The 24,055-nt window shown below is 46.3% G+C and overlaps 1 protein-coding gene across 1 annotated transcript in view; it reads left to right on the top strand.

Moving 5' to 3' along the window:
* Positions 1–24,055, top strand: part of ints1 (integrator complex subunit 1) — a 169,976-nt gene that overhangs the window by 116,396 nt on the left and 29,525 nt on the right. The window contains exons 33-39 of the mRNA XM_072481022.1: positions 2,582–2,722; positions 4,767–4,947; positions 5,893–6,016; positions 9,447–9,574; positions 10,042–10,129; positions 11,213–11,460; positions 15,550–15,682. Coding sequence (XP_072337123.1) covers positions 2,582–2,722; positions 4,767–4,947; positions 5,893–6,016; positions 9,447–9,574; positions 10,042–10,129; positions 11,213–11,460; positions 15,550–15,682 — 1,043 coding nt within the window. The remainder of the gene's footprint in view (positions 1–2,581; positions 2,723–4,766; positions 4,948–5,892; positions 6,017–9,446; positions 9,575–10,041; positions 10,130–11,212; positions 11,461–15,549; positions 15,683–24,055) is intronic.

Genomic DNA, 24,055 nt, shown 5'->3' with positions numbered 1-24,055 from the left:
TGGTCTCCAGTTTACCAAGGGAGTCCTTCATTTGCTCTCGATCCTTTAATACAAGTATACAGTGGGTCAATCTCAGGCATAACCTCACTTGATGTTCTGCCGTGTCCTCTTATCTGATGGGTGTTAATGTGTAAATGCCAGGAGCTGGAACAATGGCTGTTGTTTTTTTCTCCATCTCACTTTTGTTTTCTTGCTTTCTTAATGTCTCCTCCCAAGCCCAAAAGTATTGAGGCCAGTTCTAGCAACCCTCTGTTATCCTAGCTGTAATCAGTTAACTGAATAGTTCAGAACAGGCACTTGATGTTGGCTGGCCCCTGTGATGCAGAGATTGCATTTTAAACCTAATAAACCAATTGGGGAGTTCATCAGTAGGGGTGTTATATAAGAAAAATATAGAATCTAGAACTATTTGAAAAGTTCATGTGATACCTTTCCAGAAAAGCAAACTTGGATTGATTTTTGAACAGACATGTGGGGCGAGATTCTCCACTCCCACGCCGGTTGGGAGAATCGCCTGGGCCGCCAAAATTTCCCGGGACACCGGTCCGACGCCCTCCCGCGATTCTCCCAAGCGGCGGGAACAGCTCCGTCGAGTTCAGCAGGCCGGAGAATCGCCGGAGACACCCAAAATGGCGATTCTCCGGCACCCCCGCTATTCTCAGGCCCGGATGGGCCAAGCGGCCAGGCCAAAACGGCGGGTTCCCCCGGCGCCGTCCACACCTGGTCGCTGCTGTCGTGAACAGTGCGTGAACGCTGGGGGGGCGGCCTGCGGGGGGGGGGGGGGGGGGGGGAGGGGGATCCTGCACCAGGGGGTACCTTAAATGTGGCATGGCCCGCGATCGGTGCCCACCGATCGTCGGGCCGTCCTCTCTGAAGGAGGACCTCCATCCTTCCGCGGCCCCGCAAGATCCGTCCGCCATCTTCTTGCGAGGCGGACTTAGAGAGGACGGCAACCACGCATGCGCGGGTTGGCGCCGGCCAACCTGCGGATGCGCGGATTACGCCAGTTATGCGGCGCCACCTTTACGCGGGCGACAAGGCCTGGCGCGTGTAGATGACGCAGCCCCGATCCTAGCACAGGGTCGGGATCGGGGCCGTTTTGCGCCGCCGTGAACCTCAACGGCGTTCACGACGGCGCGCCCACTTCGGCGCGGGAGTGGAGCATCCCTCCCATGATTCTTCAGATCGCTATTTCAAAAAGCACCTCTTGAGATGTCCTGAGTATTTGAAACCTAAACACCTATCACTATAGTATAGACAGCGGGCGGGATTCTCCTCTCCGGCGTCAAAATCGAGTTTAGCGATCGGCCGGAGAACCCCCGTTGGTGCTGAAATTGGGGGCGCGCTGCTCCGCTCCCTCCAAAATGGCGTACTCTGCAGTGTCAGCTGAGGCCCTGCACCGATGCTCCACTCCCAGTGGGCTGAGTTCGCGATGGCATGGGTCACTCATGCTATTTGTTTCCCGGGAACCCGGTGTGGCGTCTGCGAACTTAGTCCAGTGCCACCACAGTCCGGGGGGGGGGGAGGGGGGGGAATGCCACGGGCAGTGGGGGCTTTGGCAGGGGCTCGGGGCACTGATGGGGGGTGGTCTGGGGGTGGCGAGCCTGCCCAATGGGGACACTCTTTGGCAGGGCCAGGTCCGCGCACAGCCGGCGCCATGAGCATGCGCAGCCACGGACCCATCAATTCTCCAGCCGTATCCACAGCTAGAGCCGGGGGGCTCTAGGCTGCGTGCCTGCTTGCCACCCACCAGACAAGTGGAAGTTTTGCGCCGTTTTTTCGGGCGTAAAACGCCACTGTTCCCATGCCGGCGTCAGCACTTAGTCTTCAAATCGGAGAATCCAGCCCAGTACCTTTTTGTGCTTCTCAGTTGCTGGGTACCTGATCATCAAATTTACAGTGCAGAAGGGGGCCACTCGGCCCATCGAGTCTGCACAGACCTATGGAAAGATCACTCAATCTAAGCCCACACCTCTCTCCTATCCCCGTAACCCCATCTAACCTTTTTGGACGCGAAGGGCAATTTAGCACGGAATCCACCTAACCTGCACATCTTTGGATTGTGGGAGGAAACCGGAACATCCGGAGGAAACCCACACAGACACTGGGAGAACATGCAGACTCTGCACAGACAGTAACCCAAGCTGGGAATCGAACCTGGGACCTTGGAGCTGTGAAGCAACAATGCTAACCACTGTGCTACCATGCTGCCCTCTGATCCTGCGATGGCCGTTATGTTGAATGGTTCAAATCAAATCACATTGTATTAAGTTTGTGGGGGTCCTTATTTCCAACCAACAGTTGAGATTCCAAGAATGTGCAGCATAGAAACAAGCCATTCAACCCAACTGATCTATGCCCATGTTTGTGCTCCACCTGAGCTTCCTCCCACCCTGCTGCATCTCACCCCATCCGACATATCCCGCAGTGATTCATGTGTTATAAGCCCAGTCTAAGCAAGGGTTTGGCTGATCGCAGTGCTCTCTGTACCACAGAGCTCAGCTTGTTACTTTCTCTTGTTACTTGTAGTGTTACTATTATGTTATGGCTCAGAATACATAATGGGATTATATTTCCGCAGTAAGAGCTGGCTTCCGGCACCTGGCAGAACATCTGACCTATCGGCAGGACCAGGAACTGATCGATTCAGCAGTGCGAGGAATAATATCGGCTCTGAAAGCTGGAGAGAAGTGCAATGTGGAGCCAGAACTAAAGGCAAGAGGTATGAAATCATAAATATGCACATACTATCTGATACCGAATTAGTAATTGGGTGGAAATTAAGTTCTGGATTAACAGCAGCTAAATTAAAACTGATGATAAATGTATTGCCTAGTACTAAGTATTAGACCAAGGCCACCAGAGAGATTTCCCCATCTCTTCTTTGTCTCTTCAATGAACAAGGAAGTGTCTGGGAAGGCCATAGCAGAATCCGTCACCTTGGTGTGGGATGGAGTCAATATTGTTATGGGCCAGGGATTAGAGAACCCCAAAGTGTATCATGGAGTTCACCTGACCCACAACTTTTAATAGATTGTGGTATGGGGAGCACATGGCCCACTCTACAGGTGTGGTACAGCAGAAATGGAAAAGTATTTTTAAAAATAAAACAATGTTTATTCTATGAACTCAAGTTAACCTTTTTAAAACATACAGTGAGCATCTTAGCAACCATTAATTCAAATACAACCCCCAAAGACTACAACACTAAGTAATCCTTTAAGCTTTCCTTTTAACATCCATACGACTTAAAACACCTTTTACCAGAAGCACATCAGGTTAAAGTCACTACTGTTATTAGTTTTAAATCACCAGAATCGATTTACAGTCTTTAGATTACAGAGAGAGATTCATACACCTTCTGGCTGTGACTGCAGCTATCCAGCTCTGAAAACAAAACTAAAACACACCCTGCAGCAAACAGCTTAAAATGAAAGTAAACAGCTGAGCCCAGCTCCACCCACACTCTGACATCACTGATAAACAGCCATTTCTTAAAGGTACTCTCACATGACAATATAGGTGAAGACTGGGTAAGGAGAGCACCTTTCCTTCCCTAAAGGACATTACTGAACCAGTGGATTTCTACAACAATCCAACAGTTTTGTAGCATCAGTTTTTCTTTCTAGACATTTTTAAACTGAACTCCTTCTCAAACCGCTATGGTGGAACTTGAACTTGCATTCTCTAGATTATTAGCCCAGTAACATAATTGCAAACTGAACCATATGCCGATCAATAATTCCAAAATGTTGCTCTAACTTATGCGTACTCGTATCCTGATTGCTTGCTAGAAAAAAACAACGGTACTGTGTTCAGCACCACTGGAGAATATACAGGCCAGGAACAGGCCACTCAGTTCAACCTGTGTTTAAACTCCATAAGTCACCTCCCATTCTCTCCCTCACCTCTGGCTTTCTGCATGTCTTTTCATTCCCTTTTCTCTCATGTGTACTCATCCAGTTTTCTTTTTGAAAGCATCTAAGCTATTTGGCGCAACTACTTCATGTGGGAGAGAGTTTCATATTCCAACCGTTCACTGAGTGAAGAAATTTCTCATTTCCCTATTGGATTTAGTAACTAAGTCAAATGCACAATAATTCTATGCAATTTAGATGCACAGCTGAGCCAAATTAACAAAGGGAGACACGAAAGAGACCTTGGAGAAGCTAGCCATGTCTTAACAATGTGGAAGGCAACTAATATAGGTAGCAAAAGATTGGGGTGTTCTGTCTGAAAACAAAATATGAGCATCCTGTGTTTGAGCTCAGTTTGAATAATGAGCTGGTTCAAACACAGTTTGCATGTGTGTGTGCTTTGTCTGTGCGCGTCTGTGAAATAAATCTAGAATGTTTTAAAGAAGAACAGATGAATAGGCCAAAGAAAATGTGTAAAATGATGCAAAATGCTATTAATTTAAAATCAAAGAATGTTATGGGTGTTAAGTATCTGATGTGATTTGTCCTGTCTCTGTGGGCCAGTGGCACAATGGGTAATGCTTTTATCCACTACGCTGCTGGGAACGTGTATTTGTCTTTTATTTCTAGTCCTTTTGTTTGCTGTGTAGGCAATGAAACGCTGAGAATGAACAAAATTGTCTTTAAAATAGGCGTAGTGCTCTTTGTTTCTTAACACTAGTTATGTCTTACTCTCTAAATTACATTTAGCGCCTTGCATGTGGTTCAGCAATTAAAAACTGTTTTCTCCTTTTCTCTTTATGCTCTGTAAATTAATATTACATCATCAAAATTCTCTCAATCCGACAGTATTGAAGGGTTTAATCGAGATGCGGTCTCCCTACCTGGAGGAACTCCTGACCCTTGTCCTCACTGCCAACTTGGAAACCGATACAACGCAGTCTGGTACGGATCCAGTGGCCCTGATAACCAGGCTACTTCAACAGGAAGGAGAGGAGTCAGGAATAAAGATGGAGATTGACGATGACAGGTAGCTTCAGAGAATGGATGTCGGGGATGGATGAGGGGGCAGGGTGGGGGTGCGGTTGGAGATTATGACGAATGCGCAGTGCAGAAGGTTGAACCAAGGTTGTTCAGCCAGCACCATTGAGAGTGAGAAGTGTCTGGCCAACATTAAGAAATGGGAAGCTGGAGCTTATTTATGGGCCTACAGTGTTGAGCTATTTAGCACCCTGTCCTCCTGCTGGTGGTTTGCATTTCAGACTCTGGTAGTCCCACTTCAAGGTGGAAGTGCAGTTGCCGACTCCGAAAGTCCTTCATAAGCTGACAGTCACAGAAAGCGATGGACCTTATTCGAATCAGCAGTTGCTCCTCAAGCTGCTGTCACCGAGAGTTGAAGATTTGAGGATTCCTTCCTTTAGCTGAAAGTGCCATTCAAGGGTTCTGCTGCCTCTTCCATCCTGAATGAGCCCAGCTCACCTCAACTCCCAAGGCCATCTTCCTCCTCCCAATCTGAGGGCGACCAGCTGAGAAAATTGCTACATCTCTAACTTTGTGTGCACAGTCCATAATCTGCTATAGGAGCAGCAACATAAATGCTGGAAGCAGACACAGGGATTCATCTGTGGCTGAAACAGATGGCATCATTTCAGGGGGCAACCTTTGTTAAAACTGATAGAACCCATCCCAATCATTAACCTACCTTTCACTTCCAAATTTTGCACAGTCTCCAGTCTTTTTTGTTTCTATTTTAGATTTCCAGTGGTCAGTCAAATTCCTTGCAGGCAAAGTGCGACAGCATCCCACCCTGTAGATCAGTTTGTTTGCTTCACCTGGAAAGTCTTAACCATTGCTGCAGTGTTGTAAGGATCATTTTATCCAGAATCCCTCCCCACTCTGCGAATTATAAATCCTTCTGAATCCTCCAGGTTACTCTACAGCTTATCTCCAGTTCTGCTTCTCTCTGTCCATACAGTGCGGAGAAGCTGAAGCCTGTGTCAGCGTCGGGGTTGTTTATCGATTGGTCTGAGCTCTTGGACCCCGAGGTTATTTCCTGCTGTCCAGACCAACAACAGAGGCTTCTGTTTGCCGATCACAAGGTAAAAATTAATGAGGTACGAGAAACTTGAGGGGAATATTATACACCAAGGAGCCAGCAGCCACGCCTAATTAACTAAATGAACATCAGCAGAGTCATTAACCCTGAAGTGTTTCTGCTTCAGTTATGTGCATTCATTGAGCTCCCACTTCCCCAAGCCAGTTGGGGAAATATTTTGTGATTAACAAACAATTGGTGCAGGGGAGTTGAACCTGCTTCCAGCTTACATTCCAAAGCCAGTGTTGTGTCCTATTCCTATGTATGATTTGTCATGCAAACTTGGTATGACCATATGCATCCAGTTGACCTGATTACTGACGAAATCCCATAGGCAGACGGTTTACAGTTCTCCGTTACAATCAGATGGGCAAGCTGACCATTGTGAATGTTTGCAAGTTGCCAGCAGAAATGTGGCCAACCCTGGCATTTCCACTGTCAGTCACCCAGCCACCATCGACATTGGTGGTGGATTGTTACCAAAAGCTTAGCCCCATTGAGGAATATGGCAAAGTGGCCTCTATTGAAGAAAGTGAAAGCACGTTGAAATACTTTAGTTGCTGTTCTATAACAGGATGCTGTGTAGTTGCTGCTACTAAAATTACTCTTTGACAGAGCTTCTATCATGGTGCAGTGCACTTTGTTCATCTAAAGTCCTGTCCCCCAATCTCAGTTCATCCCTGGGAGATTGTTACAAGATTCACCCAATCCTTTGCATATATTTTGATTCATGTGGAGAATATGGTGACTTGAGTGACACAAACCTGATGAGCATCAGATCCTATTGTAAACAATGGTGTACACAACGTTAGATCAGTGTGATGTCAAGAAACACTTAAAAACCTGGATTTCTCACGTTCATTGCTCCAAGTGGTGCCAAAGGTCAGTGTAGATACCAATGTGACCTGCGTCCTAAAGACTCAAAGGCAACAAATATCACTGGAAACAAGCACAGTGAGAAAAGCTGCTTTAACTCTCTGTGCAAAAGGCTGCTCCACATACACACCATCATTTCAGCTGCCGTCACTGCCGAAGGGGTGAACACAGAACTGACGGGTCGTCAGGATCAATGACATCAATCCAGAATGTCAAGAACCAATGCCAAATAACTGGATGAAACTTGTCATACTCCCCTCCAGCACCATTGGCACTGGGATAATGCCAGAAATCTGGCACCATTCCAAAGTCATTGCCATCCTAAAGCCAGGAAAAGCAGCCCACAATCCCAGGAGTTACCATCCCTTTGGCACTCTGTCTATAGTCTACAAGGTAGTTGAACAGCTTGTCTTTAACTGGATTTAGAAGCCGCCCTCCAAAATGAGCAGGTGGACTTCAGAGAAGTAAGAAGCCGCTCTGACCAAGTCCTTGCCCTCGCCAGCAACATTTAGCCATGGTTCCTGAAGCAGCTGAAGACTGGAGCTGCCTTCTTAGATGTGTCATCAGCATATGACATTGTCTGGGATAGTGCTCGTTCCTGTGCTGCAAAACTCTTAGCTTATCAATAACCTAATGGGCAACTATTAGTTTCACATTTATCTTGGTGACAAGATCAGTTGAACATAGTGGTTCTGCCACAGAAGTCGGTGCACCAGTCTCTCTCGATATCTATATGATGAACATACCCTGCACAAAACCCTGGAGTTTCGTCAATACTAATGACACAGGAGTCAACGCTAGAGGATACTAAAAGGATGTTGACCAGCATCTGGGATGTAATGGAAAGCTACTTCCAGACGTGGTGTCTCTGCTTCCATCCAGTGAAGACAGTGGTGTTGGCATTCCATCTGAGCAATAACACCAAGGGGAATTAACTTAAAAGTTTATTTTTGCTGAGGGCAACTTACTGACAATACCGAGTCAAAATACCTGGGTGTCATCCTGGACAGGAATCTTACCACCAGCCCCAACCACAAAGTAAAAAGCAGGATGAACTTGGTCCGGAAACCCACTGGAATGTCATGGGGGAGCACAGCTAAAGCATTTCACACTGCCCTTTTTACTTTGCTGCAGAGTAATGCTCTGCCTAATGTTCTTGCTACCACTACATAAAGATCATGGATATTTAGCTAAACACTCCCATCAATAAGAGGACATTTTAGTGACGCATACAGGATTCTAAAGAGGCTTGATAGAGTAGACATTGAGAGGTTGTTTCCCTTGATGCGGAATCGAGAACACAGGGACAAAGTCTCGGAATAAGGGGCTGATCACTTAGCATTGAGAGGAGGAGGGTGGTGTATCTTTGGAATTCTCTACCCCACAAGAGTTGTGGATACTCCCATCATATTGGATGCTGAGATAGACAGATTTTTGGTTTCTCTGGGGATTGAGGGATATGGGGAGTGGGCAGGGAAAAGGAGTTGAAGTTGCAGATCAGTCATTATTGTATTGAATGGCAGAACAGGCTCCTTGGGCCATTGTATCTACTTCTAGTTCTTATTACCCCACCTGCCATTCGCTGCAACATCACTGTTCTCGATGAGATGGAAGAATTAATGAACAACACTTATCTTCCCATCTTTGAAGCCTCAGAAAAAAGCATCAAGATAATGCTCAAAATGATGCTGGTGATTCTTGGAAACAGCAGCTAGTATTCCTGCAGCTGGTATCAACCCACTATCCAGGTGAAATGAATCATGGGGCACGATCTATATAAGAAAATCAACACCTCATCATTGACCCAACAGCAGAGGTCCCTGGCTTTGACCACCCTGACAGCCTCACCTAATCCAGACACAAGATGGACAATGTGATCACCTGGTCCTGAGATGGAAGATTGTGGCCATGAGTCCCAGACCATGGAACATATCACATCAGCCTGCTCGCTGAGATCTGTGCAGGAGGCCTCTCTTTTCTCCACTTGGGAGGTCATCAAATGAAGAGTCAAACTAAACATACCATTGTAAGTTTTCTCTATCATATGAAAGTAGCTGCAGCATAATATCGATTAACAGTCTGTTTGTGCTCACGCTAACTTTGAAGTGGATTTGTCATTGTATTAAGATTAGAATGAATGGGTAAAATGGTAGAAGTTTTAAATTTTGACCGTATTCAATAAGGGGAGATGGTAGTGCAATGGTATTGTCACTGGACAGTAATCCAGAGACCCAGGGTAATGACCCAAGGCAGATGGTGAAATTTAAATTCAGTAAAATGTGTAATGATGATGTAAAAACACACCTGATTCACTAATGTACCTTTAAGAAATGAAATCTTTACCTGGTCTGGCCAACATGTGACTCTTAAATGCCCTCTGAAATGGCCTAGCAAGCCATTTGCCAAGGGCAGTTTGGATGGGCAATAAATACTGGTCCTGCCAGCCATGCAACATCCCATGAATGATTTTTTAAAAAGTAACTTTTATGTTGTGTGTCAGGATGTGAGGCATCTTTGGGCCTTTGTGTTAATCTGACTGAACTCTGCATTGTCTCCAGGTTACAAGTCAGCCAGGATTGCAGCTTTCATTCCGACCCTACCTTCTGGCTGTCCTCATCCACCAGTCAAACTGGACCACAGTACACCGGTGCATCAGCATTCTGCTGAGTAAGCATGGGGAGCTCAGGTGAGTCATACCTGCATTGCTCAAATGTATGAGACTGTGCAGGCAGATAACAGGGGAGCTGGTCTCACTGAACAATGGCCATGACACTTACGTAGTTAAAAGAAAAGTTTTTAATTAGTTTGTCATTTTGTTAACTAATTTAGACAAAGTGCATAATACATGCACATATACATGCACATACAGATGTCTGAATGTAAGCGTGGGCCCATGTACACACATGCAATATAAAACTTGGTGGAGCCATGTCAAATCTTTAGAGACAGTTGTCATGGCCAGTCTCTTTTTTAAAAAACTTAATTTCTTGACCTGCCCCAGTTCTAATTTCATAACATATTCTCTGTTCACAGAAACTCCTCACCAAAGATAACAATTAGTGCAAAAGTTGTTTCTCTTTCTCCAACTCTTGCGTTCTTTCTTTTCTTTCTCTCTGGTGACAACTGCCTGAATTATTTTCTTTTTAATTGCAGACTTGACCCCACAGCGTGTTTGGATTTTCTCTGGGCCTGTGTGCACATTCCGAGAATTTGGCAAGGACGTGACCAAAGAACTCCACAGGTGAGAAGGATTCAGTAGGAATGGCGTGGGAGAAGAGCTAGTAACTGTCTGCAGGTCACTGACAGTGAATTTGGAAAGTGTGCTGGTTCCCGAGAGGCGAACTATAGAGATTTTCTTAAATTGCTGGGTCTGTTCTCAGAGGTCTGATGATGTGCCTCGTTATTACTGTTGCTCGTTTTAGCCTTTTTAATTGCTTTTGTTCTGTCACCTTTGCTCTTGAGTCGCCAGGTATCGTTCTGATACCGCCACGTGGTTCAAGTCCGAGGAATGATCAATAATCCAACACACCGCTTAGTAAGAGTTAAATCAACGCACATTTATTATATACAGCAATCAATACTTATACATTAATTCTACTTCTAAGCTATTTCCTACAACTAACAGGCCTATACTTAACTTTGGAAATGGCCCACCAGGTCAGGGAAACGAATGGCCTTTCGTATGGGTTCTGAGCCTGCGGGATTCAAAGCTGGTACAGGTCGATAGTCAGGAGTGCCTATCTCGTAGCGAGCGTTGGAGTAAGACTTACGTTTCAGCAGAAGGGTCTCCAAGGGTGCGAAGAGGAGACGAAGGGAAGAGGGCAAGCGGGCCAGAGATTGATTTGACCTTGGACTCTATTCTTATAGTCCCCAGGGGCTTCCCGCCTCTCGTGGCGGACCTTGTACCTGGTTCCAAGTGATTGGACTTGGTCCCAATCACTTGGTTCGATATTCACCAATGCTGGAACGATTCCTTGATCGAGGAGTGGTCGTTTACCATACTTTGTGTCAGCTCCTGCTGGCGCCGAAAAGTCTGGGTCGGCTTTGTGTTACTAATTTGTAGCATATTGTTCCCGGGATTGCTACTTATGCAGATGGCTGGTGCTGCAGGTATCGATTCGGTCTGGCTTCCCCAGAGGCGAATACACAGTTTTACCTGCAGCTGTCTGTTTGAGTCCTGTTGGCTGATTTTCCCATCAGCCTCTTCAGTTCGCCATTTTAAATCGGGGTTTGGCCATTCTAATCGGGAGTTAGCCATTTTAAGCGGCTACATTACTATCTGATTTGGGTCTGTAGTTACCATATATATATCCTGCTGTTTCAGAAACACACCGAGGAGTATGTCCTGCGGTTGAAAAAGGTGGAACTCATCAGCCTGGTGGATATCATTCTTTCGGAGTCTGAAGTGAGAAACCGCAACGGGTCGCATGCAAAGAAATCTGCTGAGGATGTCACGGGGACCCTCATCCAGTCACGGCTCCCTTTGCTGCTTAGCTGTTGCCATGGCAATTTGGATAATGTCAAGAAAGTGACTGAATATCTGATCAGTTGTATCAAACAATGGGGAGACAGGTAATAAAAAACATGTGTTTGTTGACCATTTGGTAGCCTGGTACTCTGATATTAATTCCTCATCTTGTAGAACTTTCCAAATAGCTACATAATATTTAGTACAATGACTTAGGGGCAGCATGGTAGCATTGTGGATAGCACAATTGCTTCACAGCTCCAGAGTCCCAGGTTCGATTACGGCTTGGGTCACTGTCTGTGCGGAGTCTGCACATCCTCCCCGTGTGTGCGTGGGTTTCCTCCGGGTGCTCCGGTTTCCTCCCACAGTCCAAAGATGTGCAGGTTAGGTGGATTGCCCATGATAAATTGCCCTTAGTGTCCAAAATAGCCCCTAGTGTTGGGTGGGGTTACTGGGTTATGGGGATAGGGTGGAGGTGTTGACCTTGGGTAGGGTGCTCTTTCCAAGAGCCGGTGCAGACTCGATGGGCCGTATGGCCTCCTCCTGCACTGTAAATTCTATGATAATTTATGACTTACTACAATTCATTTTGCCAGATTATATCAGAAGGCACTTGCAGCATTTGGTTGAGTGCTACACGTTAGGGATAAAAATCATCTCTCAGGTGCTGAGTGGATACCTTGGATACTTTTTAGATCATTGTAGAGCCGATACTGAGATTGTGCAGGGCCCTTTTCATATTTTTGTTACAATAGTATTAGTTTTCGACAACATTGACTTAACACTCATCTCTAGTACTGAAAAGGCTGCTTGTTATTTTTCTTTGGAGTCTCGTGTAGATCAGCAGTGGGGGCCTCGATATTTCATAGAATTTACAGTGCAGAACAAGGCCATTCGGCCCATCGAGTCATCACTGGCCCTTTGAAAGCGCACCCTACTTTAGCCCACGCCTCCACCCTAGCCCCGTAAACCCAGTAACCTCACTTAACCTTTTGGACACTGAGGAGCAATTTAGCATGGCCCGTCCTCCTAACCTGCACATCTTTGGACTGTGGGAAAAAAACGGAGTGCCCGGATGAACCCACGCAGACGCGGGGGGAAAGTGCAAACTCCACACAGACAGTCACCCGGAATTGAACCCGGGTGCCTGGAGCTGTGAGACAGCAATGCTAACCACTGTGTCGCCGTGCCACTCTGGGATGTTACTTTTGTCCTCGATAGTGAAGAAAAATGCAAAATACCTGTTTAATTCATTCACCATAGATCATGGATAGTTAAATAAACGCTGCCATGAATAAGAGACAATTTTAGTGATGCATACAGGATTCTGAAGAGGCTTGGTAGAGTAGACATTGAGAGGTTGTTTCCCTGGGTGCAGAATAGAGAACACAGGGACATAGCTCTCCAACTCCCCAGTTGCATTTTCTATAGGACCAATGCTCAATTTGTTTTCTCTCGTACTCTAGTTTTCCCTTCATTATCTTTAAAAAGAAAAAAAAATTTAGAGTACCCAATTATTTGTTTCCAATTAAGGGGCAATTTAGTGTGGCCAACTCACCTACCCTGCACATTTTTGTGTTGTGGGGGTGAGATCCACGCAGACACGGAGAGAATGTGCAAACTCCACATGGACAATGACCCAGGGTCGGGATCGAACCCGGGTCCTCGGCGCCATGAGCAGTACTAACCACTGCACCACCTTGCCGCTCTTCCCCTCATTATCAATCTTTTGTCATTCTTTGATGTTCTTTATATTCTTTCCAATCCTCTAATCTGCCACTCATCTTTATGCAAATATTTGCTTTTTCTTTAAGTTTAATATTGTCTTTAACTTTTTAAATTAACCACTGATTATGTTCTTGCCATTGAGAAACATGGGCAAAGGGCCAGAGTTGAAGACAAGTATCCAGCAAGCTGAGCACAGCCTGTTATATCATCCACTGTGGTGGAATTTCCCAGTGAAGTTCACAGTCTAAGCACACAGTTAAAAGAAAGAGCATGCATTCATAGAGCTCCTTTCAAGGTCCAAAGCACTTTACAGCTAATGAAGTACTTTAACTGTAGTCACTATCGGAAAATTGCCGTCCAATTTGATCACAAGGTCTTGCAAACAACAATGTGATAGTGGCCACGTCATATGTTTTTGCAAGGAATCAATATCATCCAGAGCAATGAGACAAACTCCCTAAAAGTTTTTCAAAGTAGCATCATGGGATTGTTTATGTCCTCTTGAGCGTGCAGAGGGGCCCTCGGTTTAACATCTAATTTGAAAGCTAACACCTCTGACCATGCGGTGCTCCCTCCATAATGCACTGGAGTGTCGGCCTTGATTACATGCTTAGCATATCTATTGAGTAGAGCTTAAACCAATAACCTTCTGACTCCGAGGTGAGAGTGCCATCATTGTTAACTTGAGAATTGACCAGCTGGGTGAGGCACAGGAAGGCTGTGGGCCCCAGGGATCTGTACCCCAGCATGAGCTCTCTGGACAGGAAGGGGCATAGCAAAGATAAGCAGCTTTACACTAAGGCAAAGCATACAGCATTAAGTGTTTCCTCAAATGAATTTTTCAGAAACTTAAGTAGTGACAAACTTGAGACATGCGTTATCTTAATCTACAGAATGTAATGTTTAATTAGGCAATATATTATCAACACCAACCCAATATTTGACCACTGGGGTTTTGAGTAAAGATTGATTCTGGGGTCGTGTTCAATTAAAATTTTAATTGAAAGTTGAATGTGACTTTATTCTGAAGAATTGTCAATTTATGTGCTTGAAAGAAGCATAACTTCACACAGGATTATCATGTCTGCATGTGTCAAAGGATTTAAATGATAAATGTGAGAAATATGAGTGCTATATCTCATTATTTCTAAATTTAACACATCCATTTGGAGGTAGGGTGGGGGCTAATACTGTTAAAATGCATTTGTGGCTGGTAAACAGGTAGCTCTCATTCCTAGCTTCATAAGTGGGTGACTGGTATTGTGGATTAACAGGAAAAACTGTACAAAGAACAAATTAATGAGTTGATGTTGGATTATGCAAATTAATATAGTAATGGAATTGGAAGTTGCATGCTTCAGTGCTAACGGTAGATTACTGCATAACTGCAGTCCTTTTCTAAGCACTTAATTCTGTTCAGTATTAACCAGTAGGGAACATTTGATCTGCAGAAAGTGTTTGCTTGCTTTAATATGCCACCATTCCTTGCCTTTCCATCCCCTCCTGCTCAGTGTCGACGCCTGCTCTCTGGGTGCCATAACTCAGTTAGATGGTCATCTGTTCAAATATTGAAGCATTCCAACCTAATCAGGTCTTATTTTTCTTTCTTTTTATAAATTTAGAGTATCCAATTCTTTCTTTTAATTAAGGGGCAATTTAGCCTGGCCAATCTACCTACCCTGCACATCTTTGGGTTGTGGGGATGAGACCCACACAGACATGGGGAGAATGTGCAAACTCCATGGGCAGTGACCCTGGGCCAGGATCGAACCTTGGTACCTCGGTGCCATGAGGCACCAGTGCTAACCACTGCGCCGCCGTGTTGCCCAGCTAATCTGGTCTTCACCTAGTGTCTACTTTCAGCAGGGGCTGCTTTGCAGAGAACCCTTGGGAAGTTCTTCCCCTGGCTGCTTGAAAGTTTCAAAGTCTAAACATTCATACTTTAAAATGGAAAGAACTCAACACAAAATACTACCTGTTAAATGTGTCTCTTTGACCAAGCTTTTGATCACCCATCCTGTTATTTCTTAATGTGGCTTAGTTTCAATTTCTGTTTGATAATTGCTCCTGCAAAGCATCTTGGAACATTATGCAATGTTAAAGACATTATATGAATGCAGATAAATCAATTTATAATACAGTTCCTCAGTCAGGCTCCAAGAGTAGGCAATTGTCGTTATCCACGTGAATGGGGAACACAATCCGGATCCATAATCCAAGTGATGCTTTTCTTCCACGCTGAGGGGACATGGTGGGTCTTCAGGATGCTGGAATTCTTGCCCCAAAATGGCAAATGCCACCTTTCACCTACTCAATCATTGTTTCTCGGACTACTGATATTCTGCCCATTGCCGACCAGGGTATAGTTCTTTTTAGCATATATTACATTAACCCTATCTGTTAGTTAAAAGAATGACAGTGGTTAATTACTGAACAATATTTTTCTATCTCCTCCTCGCATGCAGTAGTGTGATGGGCAAGCGTTGTCAGAATCAGCTGCTTCAAATATACTTCCATGTTCCAGAGGTTATCCGCCACGTCAACCTCCCAGACTCTGTGCTGAGCAGTGATGGCACCGCTGATGGAAGTACCTGCAAGGTATGAAGTGTTCAGGAATGGTTTCCTCCTCAAGCGCTACACATTACAGAATGAACATGCATCAGGCCTATTCAGTTAGTTCCATTTTCCTCCAGAGTCCAACAAATTTTTCATGTCATATATTGTCATGTGAGAGTACCTTCAAGAAATGGGGGTTTATAAATGGGTGTGTATATAAATATCTGTAGTGAGAGTACCTTTAAGAAATGGCTGTTTATTACTGCAGTGATTTCATAGAGTGGGTGGAGCTGGGCTGTCTGTCAGCTTTTTACTTTCGTTTTTAAGCAGGCTGCAGGGTGTGTTTTAGTTTTGTTTTCAGAGCTGGATAGCTGCAGTCACAGCCAGAAGGTGTATGAATCTCCCTCTGTAATCTGAAGACTGTAAATCGATCCTGGTGATTTAAAACTAATAACAGTAGTGACTTTAACCTGATGTGCTTCTGTTAAAGGTTTTGTTTTTAAGTCGTATGGATGTTAAAAGGAAAGCTTAAAGAATTACTTAGTGTTGTAGTCTTTGGGGGTTGTATTTGAATTAATGGTTGCTAAGATGTTCACTATGTTTTAAAAAGGTGAACTTGAGTTCATAGGATACACATTGTTTTGCTTTTAAAAAATACTTGTCCATTTCTGCTGTACCACACCTGTAGAGTGGGCCGTGTGCTCCCCATACCACAATCTATTAAAAGTTGTGGGTCAGATGAACTCTATGATACACTTTGGGGTTCTCTAAACCCTGGCCCATAACAAATTGGGGGCTCGTCCGGGATAAAGGTCTATCTATTGGATTGGCTCAGTGAACTTAAAGACATGAGGGGTGAGCATATTGTGGTTCCTTTTCAGGTGTGGTATTCTAGTTTAAGTGGGGAGTGTGTTGTGGGCAATGGATCTTTCAGAGGCTCTGAAGTTTTTGGGGGTGGAGACGGTCACACGCAGTACCTTACGGACAGATACGAACAGCAGACTAATAGATTTGGCAAAAACATTGCAGTTAACATTACCTGACAACATGCGAAAAGATGAGGTAATTATGGCGGTGGCTAAGCATTTAAAGTTGCCTGAGATAGAGTTTGATTCATTGGAAATGGCAAAAATTCAGTTGCAAATTAAACAAATGGAACATGAGAAAGAATTAAAGCAGCTTGAATACGAAAGAGATCGAGAGGAAAAAGAAAGAAAAGGGGAGATACAGATCAGGGAAAAAAGATAAAGAGAGTGAGTTTGAACTTCAGAAAATGGCCATGAAACATGTCAGTCAGTTAAAATTGGCAGGCGTAAAGGGAGACGTACAGTTGGATGATCGTGGTGAGGATAGTGAGAAAGGGCGTCAAAGTCGAAGACTTAGTGGGAATCTATTTAAATATGTCCAAGCATTGCCAAGGTTTGACGAGAAGGAGGTAGAAGCCTATTTCATTTCATTTGAGAAGGTAGCTAAACAAATGAAATGACCACAAGACATGTCGGCATTACTGATTCAAACAAAGCTGAGAGGTGGGGCTAGTGAAGTGTTTGCATCACTACCGGAGGAGGTATCTGGGACGTATGAGGAGGTGAAAAAAATCCATTTTAGGTGCATAGGAAATAGTGCCTGAAGCCGACAGACAAAGGTTTAGAAATTTAAGGAAAGAATTTGGTCAAACACACATGGAGTTTGAAAGGCTCAAATAGAGTAATTTTGATAGGTGGATAAGGGCTTTGAAAATAGACCAAACGTTTGAAGCTCTCAGAGAAATTATACTTTTGGAGGAGTTAAAAAATTCAATTCCTGATGTCGTGAGATCTCATGTGGAAGAGCAGAGGGTTAAAACTGTGAGATTAGCAGCAGAAATGGCAGATGATTATGAATTAGTTCATAAATCAAAGCTTGGTTTCCGATATCTGTTTCAACCTGTGAGGGATAGAAACTGGGGACATGAGAAATACTCAAGTGGTAACGGTAAAGGTGATCTGATGGGAGATAATAAGGAGAGTGTACCTCAGATTAAAAGAGAAATGCAGGAGGGTGGAAAAGAAATGAAAAATTTCAAATGTTTGCACTGTAATAAATTAGGCCATGTAAAGTCACAGTGTTGGTGGTTGAAGAAAAGCACTGGGAAGGCTGATGTGGTAAAACAGGATAAGACAGTGGGAAAAGTGGTAAAGGAAAGCCCAAGTGAAGCGAAGGAGGTGCAAAAGATTGTACAGCCTGATCAAGAGGTGATTGATAAGAAGGTGCCAGATCGGGGACTTCCGGGTGCGGCGATGACCAGCTGAGTCGCACGTTTCGGCAGCTCCCGGTGAAACGGACTTTTGGGCTCTTGATAGGAGCCCCAACGGCAATTTTGACGGCTAAAAACACTGTGCGGTAAACCAGAAGGGAATCCCCCCTGGACACGGATGAAAAAAGGAGGAGAAAGTGGCCGGATTGCAGTGGATCCTTTAGAACTGCGGCAAGGAAGGCAAGCAAAAACCAAGATGGCGTCGGAAGGTGGCAGTTTAACATGGGGCCCTGAACAACAAGAGTTCTTGAAATGCTGTGTGGAAGAGCTCAAAAAGGAAATGAAGAAAGAGCTGTTGGCCCCGATACTACAGGCGATTGAAGGGCTAAAGGAGGAACAAAAAACCCAGGAGTGGGAGCTTCGGGTCGTGAAGGCAAAGGCAGCCGAGAATGAGGACGACATACAGGGCCTGGTGGTGAAGACGGAGACGCATGAGGCACATCAGAAATGATGTGTGGAAAGGTTGGAGGCACTGGAGAACAACGCAAGGAGGAACAACCTGAGGATTCTTGGTCTTCCTGAAGGTGTGGAGGGAGCGGACGTCGGGGCATATGTGAGCACGATGCTGCACTCGTTAATGGGAGCGGAGGCCCCGGCGGGTCCGTTGGAGGTGGAGGGAGCATACCGAGTGATGGCGCGAGGGCCGAGAGCAGGAGAAATTCCCAGAGCCATAGTGGTGAGATTCCTCCGTTTTAAGGATAGAGAAATGGTCCTTAGATGGGCAAAGAAAACTCGGAGCAGTCAATGGGAGAACGCGGTGATCCGCGTTTATCAAGACTGGAGTGCGGAGGTGGCGAGAAGGAGGGCGAGCTTTAATCGGGCCAAGGCGGTGCTTCATAAAAAGAAGATAAAATTTGGAATGCTGCAACCGGCAAGACTGTGGGTCACATATCGAGGGAGGCACCACTACTTTGAGATGGCGGATGAAGCGTGGACTTTTATTGTGGAAGAAAAACTGGAATGAGCGGGTTATTAAAAAGAACGTTTGAACAAAGTGGTGGGGCGAATGTGGGGGGCAAAGAGGGGGGTTAAAAAGGGGGGAAAGAGGAGTTTTATGTACTAATCCTGCGATGTGGTAACTTTTCTCTCTCCCACAGGTGGTGATGGGGGGAGGAGGCGAGGTGGAGGAGATGGGGCGTTGACCATTGGGGGCGGGGCCAAGGGAGAAGCGCGGGCTTGGTTCCCGCGCTATGATAAACATGGCGGGAATAGAGAAGCAGGAAGGAGGGGGCGTCGCACGGTGCGAGCCGAGGTCACGGGGGGAAGCCGAGGTCGGCCAGAGTTTGCTGACTTCTGGGAGCAACATGGGGGGAGTAATTACGCTAGCGGGGGATCTAGCGGGGGGGGGTGCGAGGGGGGAATTACTGGGTTGCTGCTGCTGGGGAGAGGGGGGAGCTGATATGGGAGGGGATGGGCGGGGGGGCACCGCCTGGGGGAGATACAGCTGCGTGGGAACCGGGTGAGGAGCTGGAAAAAGGTGATGGCTAATCGACAAGGGGGGGGGCGGTAGGAAGCCCCCCAACCCGGCTGATCACGTGGAACGTGAGAGGGCTGAACGGGCCGATAAAGAGGGCACGGGTACTCGCACACCTTAAGAAACTTAAGGCAGATGTGGTTATGTTACAGGAAACGCACCTGAAACTGATAGACCAGGTTAGGCTACGCAAAGGATGGGTGGGGCAGGTGTTCCATTCGGGGCTAGATGCGAAAAACAGGGGGGTGGCTATATTAGTGGGGAAGCGGGTAATGTTCGAGGCAAAGACTATAGTGGCGGATAACGGGGGCAGATACGTGATGGTGAGTGGCAAACTACAGGGGGAGACGGTGGTTTTGGTAAACGTATATGCCCCGAACTGGGATGATGCCAATTTTATGAGGCGGATGCTAGGACGCATTCCGGACCTAGAGATGGGAAAGCTGATAATGGGGGGAGATTTTAATACGGTGTTGGAACCAGGGCTGGATAGGTCGAAGTCCAGGACTGGAAGGAGGCCGGCAGCAGCCAAGGTACTTAAAGATTTTATGGAGCAGATGGGAGGTGTAGACCCGTGGAGATTTAGCAGACCTAGGAGTAAGGAGTTCTCGTTTTTCTCCTATGTCCATAAAGTCTACTCGTGAATAGACTTTTTTGTGCTGGGAAGGGCGTTGATCCCGAAGGTGAGGGGAACGGAGTATACGGCTATAGCCATTTCGGATCACGCTCCACACTGGGTAGACTTGGAGATAGGGGACGAAACAGGAGGGCGCCCACCCTGGAGAATGGACATGGGACTAATGGCAGATGAGGGGGTGTGTCTAAGGGTGAGGGGGTGCATTGAAAAGTACTTGGAACTCAATGATAATGGGGAGGTCCAGGTGGGAGTGGTCTGGGAGGCGTTGAAGGCGGTGGTTAGAGGGAAGCTGATATCAATAAGGGCACATAAAGGGAAGCAGGAGAGTAAGGAACGGGAGCGGTTGCTGCAAGAACTTTTGAGGGTGGACAGACAATATGCGGAAGCACCGGAGGAGGGACTGTACAGGGAAAGGCAAAGGCTACATGTAGAATTTGACTTGCTGACTACGGGCACTGCAGAGGCACAATGGAGGAAGGCACAGGGTGTACAGTACGAATATGGGGAGAAGGCGAGCAGGTTGCTGGCACACCAATTGAGGAAAAGGGGAGCAGCGAGGGAAATAGGGGGAGTGAGGGACGAGGAAGGAGAGATGGAGCGGGGAGCGGAGAGAGTGAATGGAGTGTTCAAGACATTTTATAAAAAATTATATGAAGCTCAACCCCCGGATGGGAGGGAGAGAATGATGGGCTTCTTGGATCGGCTGGAATTTCCCAAGGTGGAAGAGCAGGAAAGGGTGGGACTGGGAGCACAGATCGAGGTAGAAGAAGTGGTGAAAGGAATTAGGAGCATGCAGGCGGGAAAGGCCCCGGGACCGGATGGATTCCCAGTCGAATTCTATAGAAAATATGTGGACTTGCTCGCCCCGGTATTGACGAGGACCTTTAATGAGGCAAAGGAAAGGGGACAACTGCCCCCGACTATGTCTGAAGCAACGATATCGCTTCTCTTAAAGAAGGAAAAGGACCCGCTACAATGCGGGTCCTATAGACCTATTTCCCTCCTAAATGTAGATGCCAAGATCCTGGCCAAGGTAATGGCAATGAGAATAGCGGAATGTGTCCCGGGGGTGGTCCACGAGGACCAAACTGGGTTTGTGAAGGGGAGACAGCTGAACACGAATATACGGAGGCTGTTAGGGGTAATGATGTTGGCCCCACCAGAGGGGGTAACGGAGATAGTAGTGGCAATGGATGCCGAGAAAGCATTTGATAGAGTGGAGTGGGATTATTTGTGGGAGGTGTTGAGGAGATTTGGTTTTGGAGAGGGGTATGTTAGATGGGTGCAGCTGTTGTATAGGGCCCCAATGGCGAGCGTGGTCACGAATGGACGGGGATCTGCATATTTTCGGCTCCATAGAGGGACTAGGCAGGGATGCCCTCTGTCCCCATTATTGTTTGCACTGGCGATTGAGCCCCTGGCGATAGCGTTGAGGGGTTCCAAGAAGTGGAGGGGAGTACTTAGAGGAGGAGAAGAACACCGGGTATCTTTGTATGCGGACGATTTGCTACTATACGTGGCAGACCCGGCGGAGGGGATGCCAGAAATAATGCGGATACTTGGGGAGTTTGGGGATTTTTCAGGGTATAAATTGAACATGGGGAAAAGTGAGTTGTTTGTGGTGCATCCAGGGGAGCAGATTAGAGAAATAGAGGACCTACCGTTGAGGAAGGTAACAAGGGACTTTCGTTACCTGGGGATCCAGATAGCCAAGAATTGGGGCACATTGCATAGGTTAAATTTAACGCGGTTGGTGGAACAAATGGAGGAGGATTTCAAGAGATGGGATATGGTATCCCTGTCACTGGCAGGGAGGGTGCAGGCGGTTAAGATGGTGGTCCTCCCGAGATTCCTCTTTGTGTTTCAGTGCCTCCCGGTGGTGATCACGAAGGCTTTTTTTAAAAGGATTGAAAAGAGCATCATGGGTTTTGTGTGGGCCGGGAAGACCCCGAGAGTGAGGAAGGGATTCTTACAGCGTAGCAGGGATAGGGGGGGGCTGGCACTACCGAGCCTAAGTGAGTATTATTGGGCCGCTAATATTTCAATGGTGAGTAAGTGGATCGGAGAGGAGGAGGGAGCGGCGTGGAAGAGATTAGAGAGGGCGTCCTGTAGGGGGACTAGCCTACAGGCTATGGTGACAGCCCCATTGCCGTTCTCACCGAGGAACTACACCACAAGCCCGGTGGTGGTGGCTACACTGAAGATTTGGGGACAGTGGAGACGGCATAGGGGAAAGACTGGAGCCTTGGGGGGGTCCCCGATAAGAAACAACCATAGGTTTGCCCCGGGGGGAATGGATGGGGGATATGGAATGTGGCAAAGAGCAGGAATAACGCAACTGAAAGATCTGTTTGTGGATGGGAAGTTCGCGAGTCTGGGAGCGCTGACCGAGAAATATGGGTTGCCCCAAGGGAATGCATTCAGGTATATGCAACTGAGGGCTTTTGCGAGGCAACAGGTGAGGGAATTCCCGCAGCTCCCGACACAAGAGGTGCAGGACAGAGTGATCTCAAAGACATGGGTGGGGGATGGTAAGGTGTCAGATATATATAGGGAAATGAGGGACGAAAGGGAGACTATGGTAGATGAACTAAAAGGGAAATGGGAAGAAGAGCTGGGGGAGGAGATCGAGGAGGGGCTGTGGGCAGATGCCCTAAGCAGGGTAAACTCGTCGTCCTCGTGTGCCAGGCTAAGCCTGATTCAGTTTAAGGTATTACACAGGGCGCATATGACTGGAGCACGGCTCAGTAGATTTTTTGGGGTGGAGGATAGGTGTGCGAGGTGCTCGAGAAGCCCAGCGAATCATACCCATATGTTTTGGTCATGCCCGGCACTACAGGGGTTTTGGATGGGGGTGACAAAGGTGCTTTCAAAAGTAGTGGGGGTCCGGGTCGAACCAAGCTGGGGGTTGGCTATATTTGGGGTTGCACAAGAGCCGGGAGTGCAGGAGGCGAGAGAGGCCGATGTTTTGGCCTTTGCGTCCCTAGTAGCCCGGCGCAGGACTTTGCTAATGTGGAAAGAAGCCAAGCCCCCGGGGGTGGAGACCTGGATAAATGACATGGCGGGGTTTATAAAGCTAGAGCGGATTAAGTTCGTCCTAAGGGGGTCGGCTCAAGGGTTCACCAGGCGGTGGCAACCGTTCGTCGAATACCTCGCAGAAAGATAGATGGAATGGAAAAAAGAAGGCAGCAGCAGCAGCCCAGGATCGGGGGGGAGGGGGAGGGGGGGGGAGGAGGAACCAGAAGGACTCTCAGGGTTGTTAATATATACTGTATAATATGTATAGGTCGTTGCGACAGATAATTATATATTGGACTGTTAAATTATATTTTTGGAGAGTGTTACTTGTGATAAGGCAGTTGCCAATTAGGGTTAGTTTTCATTTTTGTTATTTATTATTTATTCATTTTTTGTTTATAAAATTGGTCATTGTTATTTGTGTTGTTATAATATTGTGTAAAGGATGCACAATGTACTGTGTTGGTTGACCAAAAATTTTCAATAAAATATTTATAATAAAAAAAAAGAAGGTGCCAGATCTCTTTAAAGAATTTACTTGTGTGGGTAAAGTTTACTCATGTGTATCAGGAGGAGCAGGTAAAGAAGTCACAATTTTAAGAGATACTGGAGTTAATCTTTCATGGTAAGAGATGAGGAGTTATATAGTTTGGGAAGAATGTTGCCAGAAAGGGTGGTAATATGTGGAATTCAGGGTGAGAGGAGCAGTGTTCAATTATACAAGGTAAGGTTGGAAAGTCCAGTGAAGAGTGGTGAAGTGGTAGTAGGAGTAATAGAGAAACTATCTTGCCCAGGAATACAGTTTATCTTGGGTAATGATATAACTGGATCGCAGGTGGAAGTGATGCCTACTGTGGTTGATAAGCCAGTGTAAAATCAGACAACTGAAGTGTTGAAGGATGAATATCCTGGGATGTTTCCGGATTGTGTGGTAACAAGGTCGCAAAGTCACAGGTTAAGACAAGAGGAGAAATCAAAGAGTGAAGATGA

Source organism: Scyliorhinus torazame, chromosome 17 (genome assembly GCF_047496885.1).
Source record: "Scyliorhinus torazame isolate Kashiwa2021f chromosome 17, sScyTor2.1, whole genome shotgun sequence".
In the NCBI taxonomy this organism is placed as follows: domain Eukaryota; kingdom Metazoa; phylum Chordata; class Chondrichthyes; order Carcharhiniformes; family Scyliorhinidae; genus Scyliorhinus; species Scyliorhinus torazame.
The sequence above is the reverse complement of the archived record's forward strand: the minus strand, read 5'-3'. Positions and strand labels throughout refer to the sequence as shown.